The following is a 15,308-nucleotide window of genomic DNA, read 5'->3' on the forward strand; positions in this document are numbered from 1 at the left end:
AAAAAAAAAACACAGCAACAACGAATATACACTTTCTTCTACACAGGACACAAAGAAAGACAAAAAGTCATTGCCCCAAGGAGTTTGCACAATAAACTAAACTGACAAAACGCACTTCACTAGGGTCTAAAAATAAACAGTGATTAAAATTAGTGCAGGAACTGTTCGTTGATATTTTTTCATAAGCAAACAGCAAGATTACATTAACTGGCCCCTTGAGAATAAAACAGATTTACAATAGATTTAATTAAATGCATTTAATGAAGTTCAAATATAAGAACAACAAACAGGCTCATCATCTGAAATGGTGCCTAAACTCTAGTAAACCATTCTGAACTGTAATAAATGCTTCATGGTTATCTTCAGTTTTCATTTTGGCTTTCAGCACTCCACAGAGGATTTTTATTTGCACATGGAATGTTTTGGATTTCTCCCCTTCAATTTGTTTACTGAGTTTGTAATGTAGAAGTTTCAGAAGTTACTTTTAAATCAATTTTTGAGAGGAAGTCTTTATTCTATTTTAATTAATTTTTAATAGAGCATCATGGACTGATTTTCTGCTCCACAGTGACATGCCAAAAGAAGGATCACTGACTACAGGTCAGTGGAAGTACAGTGTTGTAATCTGTATAACTGAAGAAAAAGGTCTCACATGTCTCTTCACAAGGTATACTGCAGGCATTTACTAAGTCATCTTGCACAGTCATTTACACTAGGACAAAGGGAATACAAGATGGGAATGAACTAGCTCCAAAATGTAGAGCACTATTCCATATGTAGGATAATAAAGAACCAAGCCTGAAACACTTCTAGAACTACTGCTTAGTGTGTATTCTTAAGAGCGGCTGAAACATTCCCCCTTCTACAACAGTAGCTTTCAGAACTCTGCGTACTCTGATTCTTTGGTTTTCTTACTATCAGCAGGATGGCATAGAGTTACTAAAAGCAAAAAGCATGATGATGCTCTGTCACCAGTAGAGTGAACTTGATTTCAGATCAGAATCTATCCTGAAGTTTATCAGCAATTTCCTTTGGAAAAGCAGCATAGGGGTCTTTCCTAGAGGAAATGAAGTGGAAGAAAGAGATATATTTGTGTGTGTGTATACATAAATACATGCACACAGAAATAAAGAAACTAGACCAAGCACGCCCAAAAAATCAGAAGTGGAATGAATATATTTATGCATTAAACCATTAAATTCTCCATACTATTAATGCATTAAACCAAGAATTCAGGGATAATTCTCCAAATACTTCCCACCACTAAGTTGCTCCGGTCACAATGGCTGCAGTGACAGAAGTCACGTAAAATGGGTGCATTTACATGACCAACCCAGAGGACTAGAACTCTGAAACACCCATTCCTGCATAGTGTCCCCTACAGACAGTGGGTTTCATGCACACAGGGTTCAGTCCTATCCAACAGAAATAGATGATTGTGAAAGTTCAAGAAGAAAAGTTTACAGTTTCAAAGCTCGATTTTCCAGCAGAATAGTATTATGGAAGGCTCCCTAGGAGGAAACAGAGCATTGTACAAGGATGACAGGATTTTAGTATTTGCTGGAACTACTTTTATTAGGAATTAAGGCAGAGTAAACAAGGGAGATATAGCCTGGACTCAGAAGCTTTTTGAAAAAGTAAGTTTCAATGATGTTAAAAACCTAAAAAACTTCAGAGGTAAATTTAAAACTTCTATAGTCTTGTTCTTTCCCAAGGGCATGCTTTCAAGAGAATGCTTTTCTAAAGCAAAGCCCTTGTTTTTAAGTTTTTTCTTTTCAGAAAGCACAGTAGCAGCTTGTTGTGAATGGTAAAGTGTATGAACTCTGTGCAGTTGATAAAAATTCCAGCTCAAGCCATATTTGAAGATAAAATCAATCAACCAGCAAGATATTTTTAGTCAGTCTCTTCTGTTTCCAAAGTTTTTCCAAATTTTTGTGAACACTTATAATTTCCCTATTTCATAATCCACTCTGATACTGATTCTTCCTGGCAGGCGGGGGGGGGATTAAAAAAAAAAATCTAACTTCCATATATGAAATTACAAGATGGCCCTTTTTGTCCTGAGTGTAGCAGAAGAAAAGGTTATTTTCTCAACTCTTTGCAAACTGCATAGCACCCATCTCAGGCATATCCCTCCACTTTCCTGTACATCTGCTTCTTAACACATAAAGCATGGGACAATAAAGTTTGTTTCCTTCAAATGTATTGCCAAGGTTTAGTTTTGATGCTCAAAGTATTTTGAGTTCTCTTACAGGAATGGCCTTTAAAGTCTGCAAAATATTATACAGTTACCACTCCAGCTCTCTTTCAGCTGAGTTTACATTGTAAGTTTCCTGGTAGAATTTCATTTTTCCCTACTCTATGTCCATGCAACATTTTAAAAGTCTTGGGAACAAATTCTCTAATCGTCTAATCACAAACCATTCTCTTGCTTTAGTAGAGTTGTGGCTACTGACAGGTCCTTTGGGTTTCTGTGGTACCATCTATGGATTCTCCAAGAAGTTACGAAGAGGCATTTCTACTCAATGTATTCAAATTGGGCACAAGAATACTAGCAGCAATAGCATTAACAAAAACCTTTTTTCTCATGAATGATATCAAATTGTCCAGCAGATAAAATGGGACACTGAGGAGCAATCAGTTGTTTTCCAGTATTTCTGTTAAGCATTTGTAACTAATAGGTGCCCTCCCACTCTCTCACACTCAAAAGGAAACCAAGCCATAACCACTGCCACACTTGAAACCACCTTTACTGGAGAACGTATGAGGAATAAGGTGCTATATTATTCATGTTCATTATGTCATAAAATGCCTAGAGGCCCCAGAACTAACGGCCCCTTGCACCAGTGCTGACTGTCCCTGCTTCAGAGACAAAGCATTGAGGGGGCAGGGAGAAGAGGCAAATACTCACAATATGTGATTAAAGTCACTGAGCAGTGAACGCAAAAGGAAGCAAAGAAACCCACATCACTGAGCTTAGAAAAATCTCTTAACGTACATAACCTGCACGTACATAACCCCTGTCTCAAGCCCCTTTCCAGAAATCTTGATCTAGCCCTAGCTACCATCACGCCAGGTGTCTGCATTTCACCTACTTATATAAAAGTGGGAATAAATCTTGATAAGCTGGTCTCTGACAATGTTTAAAAGTATCTTTACAAAGACTCTGAAGCGCAAGACAACATTCAGGAGATAATCAGCATCAATACCAAATCCTGGCTGCAAACGGCATTTCCAGGCATTTAGTATTACAGAGGTGAAGACCCTTGTGATGACTGACTAGGGCAGAGAATAATGAAAAGCTGGTAACGTGACAACTAGATTTTTCCCTACAAAGCACTTATTCACATGAAAACAACTTGATCATTTATTTATAGAATTATAGAATCATTTAGGTTGGAAAGGACCTTTAAGATCACTGAGTTCAAACCATTTAGCATTTACACCTAAAAATAAAATAGATAAGCTTCAGGACACCCTCTGATGCTCTTGTAATTTGTCAGGGAGGCCTGGTGGCCAGGAACCCTTAGCCATGTTGTTCTCCTAAGTCACCTGAATAGTAGCTGGTTATATTATTTGCTGAACAGGACAAACAATGATAGCTTTGGTTTACATTACTTCAAAGCAAAAAAAAAAAAAATCAGAAATCTTCCACAAGCTTGCAAACTAGGCCTCAGTTAAACCTTCCTAACATTGCAAGACTCTTCACAATGACTTTCGTAGAAGCTGGTCCAAATGTAGACAAAGCTTTCTGAGCACATTTTCCCTGTCAGTCCTGTCTGTGATCACTGCTGTGATATACCTGTATGGTACAATTGAGAATCATGTCACATCCATTTTTACCTCCTGCACATTGGCAATGAACTTCACACAAAGTCTTCAGGGATCAGAGACTGATCAGTTAAGAACTGATGATATCTCATTACTATACATTTTCTTCTGATGAGTTCTGTATAATTTCTTTAATAACACTTGAGTTAATTTTCCATGTTCTACATTGCACTGAAGTAACTGAGAAAACATACAAGAATAAAACAGAGATGATTGTACTTATGGTTTGTGTTTACATCCATCAACACTGCCTAGCTCCAGCAGCCTAAAACCTGTCAGGAAGAAAAGCAATAATAAACCCTATCTATCAGCTATCTGTCTCTTGCTGGAAAGAAAATATCACTCTATATGCTTTAAAATAGAAATCTTTTTCAAAACTAGGCTTAAACTCTGCTTTTAGTAATAGCCTTGACTTTCTTGCAAAGTAATAAAGGTGCAGTAAAAGGTGTAAAGAACTTGCAGAATTCACATCACAAGTGTGTTTTATAATTATCCAGTGACACCGAGCTCCACTCATCATAGATCAACGCAGCCACAATGAAGTTAGGGAAGTAGAAGTAATTTCATCAAACATAGTTCCAACCTTTAATTCTTTTTCTGTCTTTCCCTCAGCCAAAAGCCTGTGCATAAATTTAGCCAGCTATTTAATAAACACATATATATGCCACTTACACAAATTCAAAAAAGAATCAAACAATTTGAACTAAAGCATGACAGACGCATGTATTTGGTTCAAAGAGCTGATTCAAAGAGTACAACAGAAATACTTCACTCGTGCTCCCACCCATACAAGTATTACCTTGCACTGGCTGCAGCTTAATCACTTGACATTCTCATCTACCAGTCAGACCTGAGACTTTTTTGGCTTATAAAACCAAAGTCCTCAGATACCTTAATGGCATAAGTGATGGTGACTCTTGTGCTCCCATACAAAGAAGAGCTACAGATGCTCCTGCTGAGATTTGCTAGTGACATTAAGCACAATAAGCAGCAACCAGTCCCTTGGAAGATGAGAGCTCATTACCTTCCCTTCCCCTTCAACCTTTGGAGCAGTTCTGAATTCAGCTAGAGAGGTTAGGTGGGAATGAAAGGTGAAGTGCAATTTCATTTCTCCTCAGAGCAGTTTGTAGATTTAAAAGATGGTTTCATTAGCTGGAAGGGGCTTTTTCTCACCCCTGTACAGATGTAGTCCTTCCTTATTCTTCATAAAATACAGCTAGGCACATTCAAAGTTCAAAAGCTGCTGGACAATCAGCCTTCTGCTTTCATTTGTCAAGAGGAGTAGTTCCAACAGACTCTTCAGCATGGGGTCAGACTAGAGGTGTATGGAAAAAGAAAGCTTCCCCATCCACCAGCCCAAAGGGAAGTTGAGCCCACTTGGAGTGCAAGACACCATATTCACTCCCATCACCACAGCTCTTCTCACACTCTGGCTGATCAGATCTTACAGGGTTGACATTGGTCTCATTCTTATCTGTATTACACTGTTGTAGCCATGTCAACTGCAGACAACTATCCTGGAGTGAGACAGAAGAGAGTCTGGCCTCGAATGTATTTTATCTGACAATACCCACCTCTCAAGTTCTCAATGCTCTGGAATATAGGGGAACAACCAACCACTTTAACTCAGATCCACTGAATTAAAGAGAGCTGTCCCAACAGAGAATTTGATGCTCCATTTCTGACGCCATTTCAGAAACACTTTAGAGGAAAGAAAACAATGGTTTTACATGATAGCTGTGTGGAATCACATTTCACAGTTACATCAGCCTCTAGCTATTTATTCCTTACTTCCCAGAAACACAGCACAGCATCAAGAAAAAGGCTTTGTCAATTTATTTTTTGCACAGCAATACAATACTTCATATTTAAAAGCCCAAATCTTTTTCTAAGCAAAATCAAAGGTTAGAACAGGATTTTACAAAAAGCAAACAAAAAAAAAATTATTATGATGTTCCTCAATCTACTCTTAATTCCATGTCCCATTTACGTAAAACAATGTGAGAAATAAATGTCTCAGTCAAGGAGACAATACATTGATTTGTGTCTTCTTTGAGTGGCACCCTTTGGGAATCTAAAGGGAAACTCCTAAAGATTTGCTTTCTAATTTTTTTGTCATCCCCTCCTTCCCTTCCACACCTCAGTTAGAATGAGTTAGCCTTGGTTTTGTACATTTTTATTTTCTTTCTTCTTGCAACAGATGTGGAACAATAGCAAGATACAGGAGGAATATCAGCCACAGGACTGAATCTTTATGCAGCTTTAAAGACCAACATGTTGCTCATATGAATGATTCAACCCAAGAGAGTTTTTAGAAGCCATAAATCTTCACACGCTTGAGTAAGAAATAAAAAAAAAAAGAATTCTGAAATGTACAACACTTATGTTGAACTCTGGCAACATTGTTGAAACTGTTGGAAAAGCACTCTTCACTAATCTGTTCATCACAGGCCTCCATCCAAAAGACAGCACCAGTTATCTGGTGTCATCTGGTGTTTATCCTTCACCAGGTTCAGGCTCTAATGTGGGCTCTCTCTCCAGCTGCCACTCAAGGGCCACTTTCAGAATAGAGGGACAAAGAGCCTAAGAGCTAAACTAAGTACATCAGTACTCTTCTCCCAGTCAGCCCAGTTACACCTGTGCTGGACAGCTTCAGTGGTAGTTTCAGGAATTCTAGTCCTTAGCTGTATATTGGATGTATTTAAAGGAAGCCTTCTCCATAGAATATAAGATACCAATTGCCTTATGCTATACAGAAATTTATCTCTTTTTTTTTTAGCCTAATATCAGAAAGAAGGGATTTTTTTATTGCCCACATAAACACATAATCCTTTTATGAATTTTCCTAAGCTCTTGGCCTCAATACTATTTCCACAGCAATAAGTTCCACAGAACTGTACATTGCATGAAAAGCATATTTCCTCTTCTCACTTCCAAATCGGCTGTCTTTTAACTTAACTCTCTATGTTCTTGAACTATGAAGTAAAGCAGAAGCTGAACATTTTTCTCTCTGATTCTGTGCCACCTTATTTACAGCGTGGGAAACAAAGGTACAATTTTGTGTCAATTTATCAGTTTGTCTTCTCCCTCTCTCCGTCCCATCTCTACATCATTTTTCCCACTGTTAAAACATCTCCCCTCCTTTCAGTTTATACTTTTGTTCAATGATGCAAGCAATCAGCACAGCTATTATTTCAGAAAAGAGACTAGTCTCACACGTGGACAAAATCCTTAAGCTACAGAGCAGGGGAGGAAACCAAGACTCCAAATCCTCACTAATTGTGATGATCTGGCTTTCAGTAATTTACAGGATTAACTCACTCCTCTAATAGTCCACAGATTTCTTCCTCACATCACAGTTGAGTCATGGGGTTTTCATACTCATAGGATAAGCCTACTTAGCTCTTTTCAGTCCATGGGATACCCTTTACCTCTTTCTTCCCTTGGTCACCCCAGTATCATGAAGGGGAAAAGTAATGATTCTAAGGTCATTAAGCCATGCATAAAAATGCCGTAAGAGATCAAATCACACCAGAGTAATGCAAAAAAGAAACCCCTCCTACAGTTCACATAGACTTCAGTTTCCCCTCTTGATGATATTAGAGAATCAGCATACAACTGGGCTGTTAGTTGAGGGGGCGGACAGGAGGAATGAAATACAAATAGCCAACTCCTGTAATATACAAATTGAATGATCAAACAATCATGGCAAAATGTCAGCCGATGACATACACTGACTTTAGTAGGGTCATATCTAATTATTAGTGATGTGGTTTAAAAAGGCTTTTAGTCAGAGGAAAGCTACTTCAGAGATAACAACTAATGCATGGGGGATGAGGGCAACAGAGATAATTAAGCAGGGATATAATTTCAGTGCCAATGAATTTGTTTGACAATCTGTTTCTCGGCCCAGTCAAACAAACTTTGGAAATAAAATTCCTGCACTTTCAGTCTACAGTCTCACTATAGAGTTACTTTGTTGTTAGAGTCCAGGTCACACAATGAAAAAAAACCATCAGTGCAAGAGTTTGCACACATTTGTTCAGCATCGTCACTCATCAGCTCGCAGTAACAGGAACAAAGTTTTCTACTATGTTCAGGGAGCCATCACACTCAAATATGGATCTCATACATTCAGTGACTGAACTGCTATTGAAACATAAGCCGTCCAAAAATTTCTGGACCAAAACCTAACTGCACGAAGGCAAAATACCTCCTGCATTAGGTTATCTCGTACCGAATTGTGTGTGGTCACATAAGAACACAGTACTAGAAGAGACAATATACAAATCTCCTTTTCTTTTGTTGCTAAGATGCTTTGGCAAAATAGGTCTGGCTCTAGGAAGCACGGCATAATTATAGAAGACACCTGTTAGTCTACAGATGGAGCAAGTAACTCGATTTCTGTACCTTGCATTATATGCTTTAGAAGCTGCTTAAATTACACTGGCACTGTTGTAGCAATCATTAACATTTTGGCTTTATCCTGCTGAATACTTTAAGAAGCAACAGAAGCAGCAGCAAGTGGAAAAGAAATAAATTAGCAGAAACTTGGAAAAAAGCTTGAAATCAAAATCCTGGATAGGAATACCACCCCCCCACACAGGCATTGGCTCTGTATCTGAACTCTCCATCTTGTGCCCAACTCTAATCATTACCACCTTCTTTTTAAAAGCCTGTGCCTGAAAGAACTGATGTGTTATGAGACAGCCGTGACCTAAGTAAACTCCAAACAAATCATTCATCACTGCAAAACTCCAGAACAAGCTGGTACTTTCTCAGAGAACAGTGTTCTTCTAAACACACATTATACATAAAGAGGAAATAGAAAGCACATACTGTAGGTTTTCATCAGTTGTACACAAACAAAGCCTTTGATAACTCTCTGAATAGGCTTGAGATCATTATGCCTGGGGCCAAGAGGCTCTCAGTAGTTTAAGATCTCATTTTCCAAACTTTTGGTCAAAAGGCTCTTTTTAAGTGCAGGGGAGAAAGGAACACTTTTTCCTTTAATATCGTTATGTTCACAATACCCCTACTCAAATCCTTACATGCACTATCTTTTTCCTTACCAAATTCAAACTTCATAACCTCAAGGTCTGGAGCAGGAGGTGCTCACCCACATCAACAGCCACATCTTCTGTTATCCATCCTTCCCTTTCATGGCCCACATTGTGCCTGGAACAGTTGGCCTTTTCCAGTTCTCTGGTTCTTTCTTATCTTCCTGTCATTCAAATCTACCAAACATGCTGTGCTAAATTTTTTTTTTTGTTTGCCTTTTTAAATAATCTACTTAAAGACATGAAAAGATTCTTATGCAGATCCAGGAGGGTAACTAGAGCATCGAGGAAATACCCACTGTTTTATGTTCTGCAGCTCACACCACAATGCAGTTAATGCCATGCTTTTGGTTTAGAGGCACACCAACATGTGAGAACCATGCAGTTAATTTAGGCTGAAAGAGGGTGCCCATTCTAAAAAGGAAGAACTACTTATAAATAATGGAGCACTTTTACTCCAGAAAAAGTGTTTTAGTGTAACCAGCTTAATCAAGTCACTATTTTCAACTCCCTTCCCTTTGAAAGCAAACCCTAAATCAGTCTGAACTACTAAGGACTCAAATCTATCTTAATCTATCTTATTCTTTAATGTGGTGGTTTTGTTTTAGCTGCTTTAGCAGCTTTGGAGAATAAAGTAATAAAAATGTTATGCATTCAGTTTATTATAACATTCTGTATAAAAGTTATGAGAAGCAAACATTTCATCAAGGTATTTGGACTCTTGGCCCAAAGGTTTTTCGTTCTTTAGAAGTGTTATGTAATAACCAGTAAGTAACAGAAATGTACTTAAGATTGTGGTGTCCTGTAATTTGCATTAGCAGCTGCACAAATCATTACAGCCCTTCTCAGGTAAAACCTCACCAATTTAAATGAGTCTTCTCTGAGCAGGGAAGGATTGAAATCCCTTTGAGTGATAGGGAGATCAAGAAGCCTTTACAAGTGTTAAAACACAGTCTGATCCCCAGGGTATTCAAATGCTACCTGCTGATGACTGAAAGAGCATGATTCTTAGACTGTGGATCAAATTCTATTGAATTTGGCTAGTATTTTCCTACATGTATTCAACAGAAAGGGGTCACTTTTACCCTGACCAGGTAACCGTTTAAGCATTCCAGTGTTTGTAGGAGAGTTTTAACAGGCCATGCTTTTTGTTTAAGATCAATCAACTCCCTTTCCCTGCCTCTGATTCCCTGTTTTGTAAGAGCACCTCTTACCAGAAAAATTTGATTCAGCCCCTTACAGAAAACAGTGTCAGCTGTTCATTTGTGAGCCAGGCCTAGGGGACATCACAGGTTTTTGGAACCAGATCTTTGTTTCTGTCTAGTCAAGGGGTGGCTATAACATGGAATCACATAAAACAGGGCCAGTGGGGACTGATGCAGTCATCTACACCATCTCCTAATCTCCAGGTGGGACCAGTTTTGCCTAAACAATTCTTAGCAGCTATTTCTCTGACTTATTCTTAGGAGGCTTCATTGATGAGCTCCCTTAATGCCTCCATGAAATTATTAGAAAGGTTCTGGTACATCTGACCTGCATCTCCAGTTAAAGACATTATTACTACTGCTATTTTTCAGGCTGTAAATATATAATAAATTACTAAATCTGGTAGTATATAAATTCACATTTGTTTTACTTACTTATTCCTGATAGCAATTACTCTTTCTGCAAAAGTAGTTGAATAGTGGCATGTAATTTAAGACTTGCCCTACACTACTGCAGCAGCTGAGCCGTACAATATCACAACACTCATTTCATTTTTTTTATGTTATTTTTTTCCACCAGAATTGAAACAAAAGTTGCCATTCATTCCCCATAACAAGGTTCTAATTTTAGGCAGTCTGGAGGGGAAGATCCTAGGAAGGGAGCACCATCCTTGAACTTACAACAATAGAAATACTTTTTGGTGCCTAATATTGCCATGAGTCAATTCTGAGCCACAGAATGTCACTTCCAAACTAATGTTTTCTCTTTCTGGTGATACTTTAAGGAAGACAATACAGTCAGTTTTCAAGGTACTCAACCATTTCTGTCAAGTTATCTAGACTGTCTAAGAAAAGCTAATTTACAGTGGGAGGTGTCTACAACAGGCGCCATTAAGTCTAGAGCCATGAGACTGACTTCTCCCTGGACATCAATTTAACAAGATTATGATGTAGAAGGGTTCTGCACTTCTGTGTGAAGTGCAAGGCTTTTTATCCCAAGAAATTATTTTCTATTCCTCTTAGCTAATGCACAGTGAGGTTTTGCTAATCACTGTTCTTAAGGGAAGGCAAGAAAATTTAATATATAGACATTCGCAAGTACGTAGCCAGCGCCTCTTTTTTAATTCATCTTCAAATCAAGAAGGGTTCTAATTAAGATAACAGATTCATCTTCCTAGTGCTCTTCCCTAGCAGAGTTTTGTAACTGTAACTGTAAGCGCATAACAAAAAATATATTTATATGGGAGAGAGATCTAAGACGTTCTGAAAATGTGTAGAAAATAAGATTGGTTTCTGTACACAAAAGCAGAAAAGGCAAAGCTTGCCTCTCCCCACTACTTCAAATTACAAATAAATTACTTTTCAAAGTTTTTCTTCTTACTTGACTAATTCCCAGTCTGATACAGATACTACATAACCAAACACTAAAATCCTTTCAATGTGTTTAAAGACAAAAGCTATAATTATTATTCCTTGACTGGACAATTAAATGTGACACTTGTGTAAAGCGAGAATTTCAACATTTGAAGGTTGCAGTCTTAAAGAGAATATAAAATTTACTATCAATACAGTCCATCACAGACCAACATTGCTAGGTTTGTTAGGGGTTTTTCGGTTTGTTTGCTTTTTTGGGGTTGGTTGGTTTGGGGTTTGGTTGGTTTTGGTTTTCTTGGGGGGGGGGGGCGGAGTGGGTAGAATCTGCTACCAGACTCCAGGTGCTGTCTTTTCTCTTTTTTTATTTCAAGGTTATTGAAAGGAGAGGGAAATGGTAGGGAACAGTCCTTAATCTAACTGGAGCCAAACTGCAGAATCAGTCTGGAAAGTTTTGAATATGAGATTCTCCTTCGTGAATGCTTTTAAGATAAAATGAACCATCTAGGAACCAAGAACATTATTAAAAAGGAGACAAAACACATTTTCATAGAAGATGAACCTAAAAGATTGTGAATGCAATAAAACTGAACTGATTTTCCTAATACAAATAAAAATTATTCAGTTTTCTTAATGTTCATTCTTTGTTTAGGTTTTCTTCTTAGATCAGATTTTTTTTTTTCTTAGATCAAACTATGATCACATACTGACCTGCTCAAATGTGATTCAGGTTCACTAGAGCATAGATCCACAAAACTATAAAGTCACATATTTTCCAGATAAAATAACTGTAGTTCACTTCTGGTTTTACCAAGTCTTCTTTGGTGCATGACAGTATCTTAATGCTTATGACTAACACTGCTTTTTTTTGGCTGCAATGTCAGTTGCTCTCATACTGATAAGTGTTAAATATTAATTAAGGGATCTATCTTGCAATCTGTTCATAACTGAGTAGAAAGACCAACTTCCAAAGATATTTATGTGCCTAAGGAAGCCAACAATAGGCTTGTGTTGGAATCTGCCAGTGCTTGGGCACTCTGAAAATCCCACCACTTGCAGTTAAGTGCCTCAGAAAGCCTACCTCCTGTCATAAAAGCCCCTTCTGTGCGAGCTGGTGTGGATGGGTTCTACAGGTACTTATGGGTGTGGTGTACCAGACAACAGCAGGCCAAAGAGGAGGAAAAGAACATGCTGAGAGGTACATGAAAAGCTCCCCAGAACTGCTAAGCTTTGGAGACTAGTGGATCCGCTGAATCCATGAGAACTGATAAAAATAAAAACATCAAGAATCAGTTGAATCTGCAGAAGGCCACCAGCGCATACTAGCATCAATAAGAACGTATGTAACTTAGAACACATCAACAAAGGTAGTGCCTGCTATAATCAGACAAAGACTATAGGATCATATGCACACATGATGAACGAAAGGACCCTCTGGGTACTTCCTGAACAGCCACCCTGAAGTCACTGGCACACCAGTGATGCTTTCCACTTGTGAGTAAAAAAGTGTTGTTGGCCTCCCAGCTGTTGCTCCAACTATTATGAGCAAGAGCGAGTGTGAACTCTGTGAGGGAATAATTGCATATACTCTGTGAACAGTTATCTGCTATTAATAACAACAGTTTAGTTCTATTATTAATAAAAAAGCTGAATTAATAAAAGGTGTTCTAATTAATACTGGTTGTGATCTGTGTCTCCCCAACTCAATCCCCTATCAGGGAAAAGGGAATTTATAGCACTCCTTGTTCTGGTGCTCACTATGTGAACGGCTCTACTTCTCCCCAGGAGGAGCAAGCAGTGTTAGCATGCCCATGCAAGCTTCGATGGGAAGAAAACAAACATGTTTTGTTATTTTAAAATACTTACTTGGTAGGGATATAGAGTGACACCATTTGTTCTTGACAAAGACCAGGTGCCATCAAGGTACTGATGAGCCTGGATAGCCACAGAGTTGAGAACGTTACCATTGCTGGGGCTGGTGGCCATTTGAAAGCTGACCTTGGCTTGGTGTCCAGGAGAGCCATTTTTCTTCTCCACCCCATTGACAATTCCTAGACTATTGGGTTTTCCACTGTGTTTGTTGGCAACAAAGCCTGTATAATTAGATGTAGCATAAGGAGCAGGCATGTATGCCCAGTCCCTGGGCGGCAGGCTGCCCATGTGCCGGGGACCCACTAACGTGGGGATATTGGAGAGAGGTGGGGGAGAACCTGGCGAGGCATCATAATGTTCTGAGTTGGCAGCCTGCTCTAAGGTCAGCACCATCTGAATGGCCTCTTGCTTCAACTGGTTCAGGTGTGTGGCACAAACATCACATCTGTTGTCCTTCTCATTCCATGCCTTACGAATGGTATTGGGAACTTGGAGTTTGTCATGAATCACCGAAGAGAAACCTGGGTCCTAAAAATAAAACAGAGAAGGGAGGGGGGAACAGGAGAGAAATGTTTAACCATGGTCACCACAGTGAAACATTATTACTGCTGATTGTGCATTTCAAAAGCCAATTTATGAGATAAGCTTAGAATGCAAACAAAGGCCATTAGATACAGTCAACATATGCCAGCAGCAGAGCTGAACAAAAATGAGAAACTAGATTGTGTTGGAAAGAAAAAATTCTTTTACTTTTACTGATAAATGGCAAATATTATAATTCCACTGCAAGCTTCAATGCATGGCAGAGAGAATGAATTAACCTGCTTCACACCACTGCACCTAATTTCTGGCTTGAATGAAATCTACTTTTAGTTACAAAGGTGAGATCAAGAGCAACTCCACTAAAACCAGTGGGCTTGTAGCAAGGTTCTCAAATCCATCTACTCATCAATGCCAGCTTTTGGTACTCAGAAAATCCAGGATATACTCTGCAAGAAAAATGTAAAGTTTCAAAGCCTGCCTATAAAGAAAAAATGAAAAAACAGAGGTACCATCACTCTCCCAAAATCCTTTTCAGAATTCAAAACAGACGGATATTTGATAACGTTTTTAAGAGCTTTTCAGTATTTCATTTACCAAGACGACACTTTTCAGCCAGGAAAAAAACCCTTCTGTTAATGAAATGTTCTACCACTATTCTGGGTATCTACTGATAATATAAAATAAAACAATAATTTTATTTAGAAAATAGAACATCTATAGGGTCAGTAATTTGTAATGAATAATTTTCTTTGTGGAAAGCATAGTTTTGGTGCAAAACCATGTGATCAGGTTTAAAAAACCTCTTGCCTCACATCCTTACCTCACGGGTAGATCTTTGAATGTCAGTGGTGCTCTGCACAGAGCAATATGCCATCCTGATCTGACTACAGTTATTGAATGCTGGCCTAAATTGCAAAGTGCTTCAGTAAGTTGTGAAGCCACACAGCAGTCTTAGCAGGGGCTTATTACCAAACTTGCCCAGTTCTTACACTATCGTGCAGTTTTAGAAACGCACAGCAATGATGTGTGTGTTACGCAGAGCAAACAATGACAGTTATGTGATGGAAATATTTCTTGGAAATTTCACACCACATTTTTACGGTTTTACAGACCAGGCAGGGCAGACTTCACCCTCCCCTCCTTAAGTTTTGGAGACTTATTGGTGGATTTTCTTATGACTACTCAAAAAGATTTACAATCAGTAGTATCAAATTTTTTTTTTTTTTTCCCTCTTCATCTTTGTGGCTTTATCAGCTTTAGCAGCAAACTGAAATCAGACTGGAAGAGTGTGTGGCGAGGGTGGAAATCACACAGACACCACCCTTATCAAGTAATTTGATGAACCCCATGCCATCCAAGACAGACAAGTTTCATGTCTGGATAGTTTGGCTGTGCTGGGAAAGAATGGGTAGGGGGTATAATATAG

General features: G+C 38.6%; 1 protein-coding gene across 1 annotated transcript in view; it reads right to left on the minus strand.

Annotated features, from left to right (window-relative positions):
• KIF26B (kinesin family member 26B) overlaps nucleotides 1-14,756 on the minus strand; it is a 215,068-nt gene extending 200,312 nt beyond the window's left edge. Inside the window, exons 1-2 of the mRNA XM_009276296.2 lie at nucleotides 14,703-14,756; nucleotides 13,334-13,867 (exon numbers count right to left, since the gene is read on the minus strand). Coding sequence (XP_009274571.1) covers nucleotides 13,334-13,867; nucleotides 14,703-14,756 — 588 coding nt within the window. The remainder of the gene's footprint in view (nucleotides 1-13,333; nucleotides 13,868-14,702) is intronic.
• Between the last annotated feature and the right edge of the window lie 552 nt (nucleotides 14,757-15,308).

Source organism: Aptenodytes forsteri, unplaced genomic scaffold (genome assembly GCF_000699145.1).
Source record: "Aptenodytes forsteri isolate BGI_AS27 unplaced genomic scaffold, ASM69914v1 Scaffold10, whole genome shotgun sequence".
Taxonomy (NCBI): Eukaryota; Metazoa; Chordata; class Aves; order Sphenisciformes; family Spheniscidae; genus Aptenodytes; species Aptenodytes forsteri.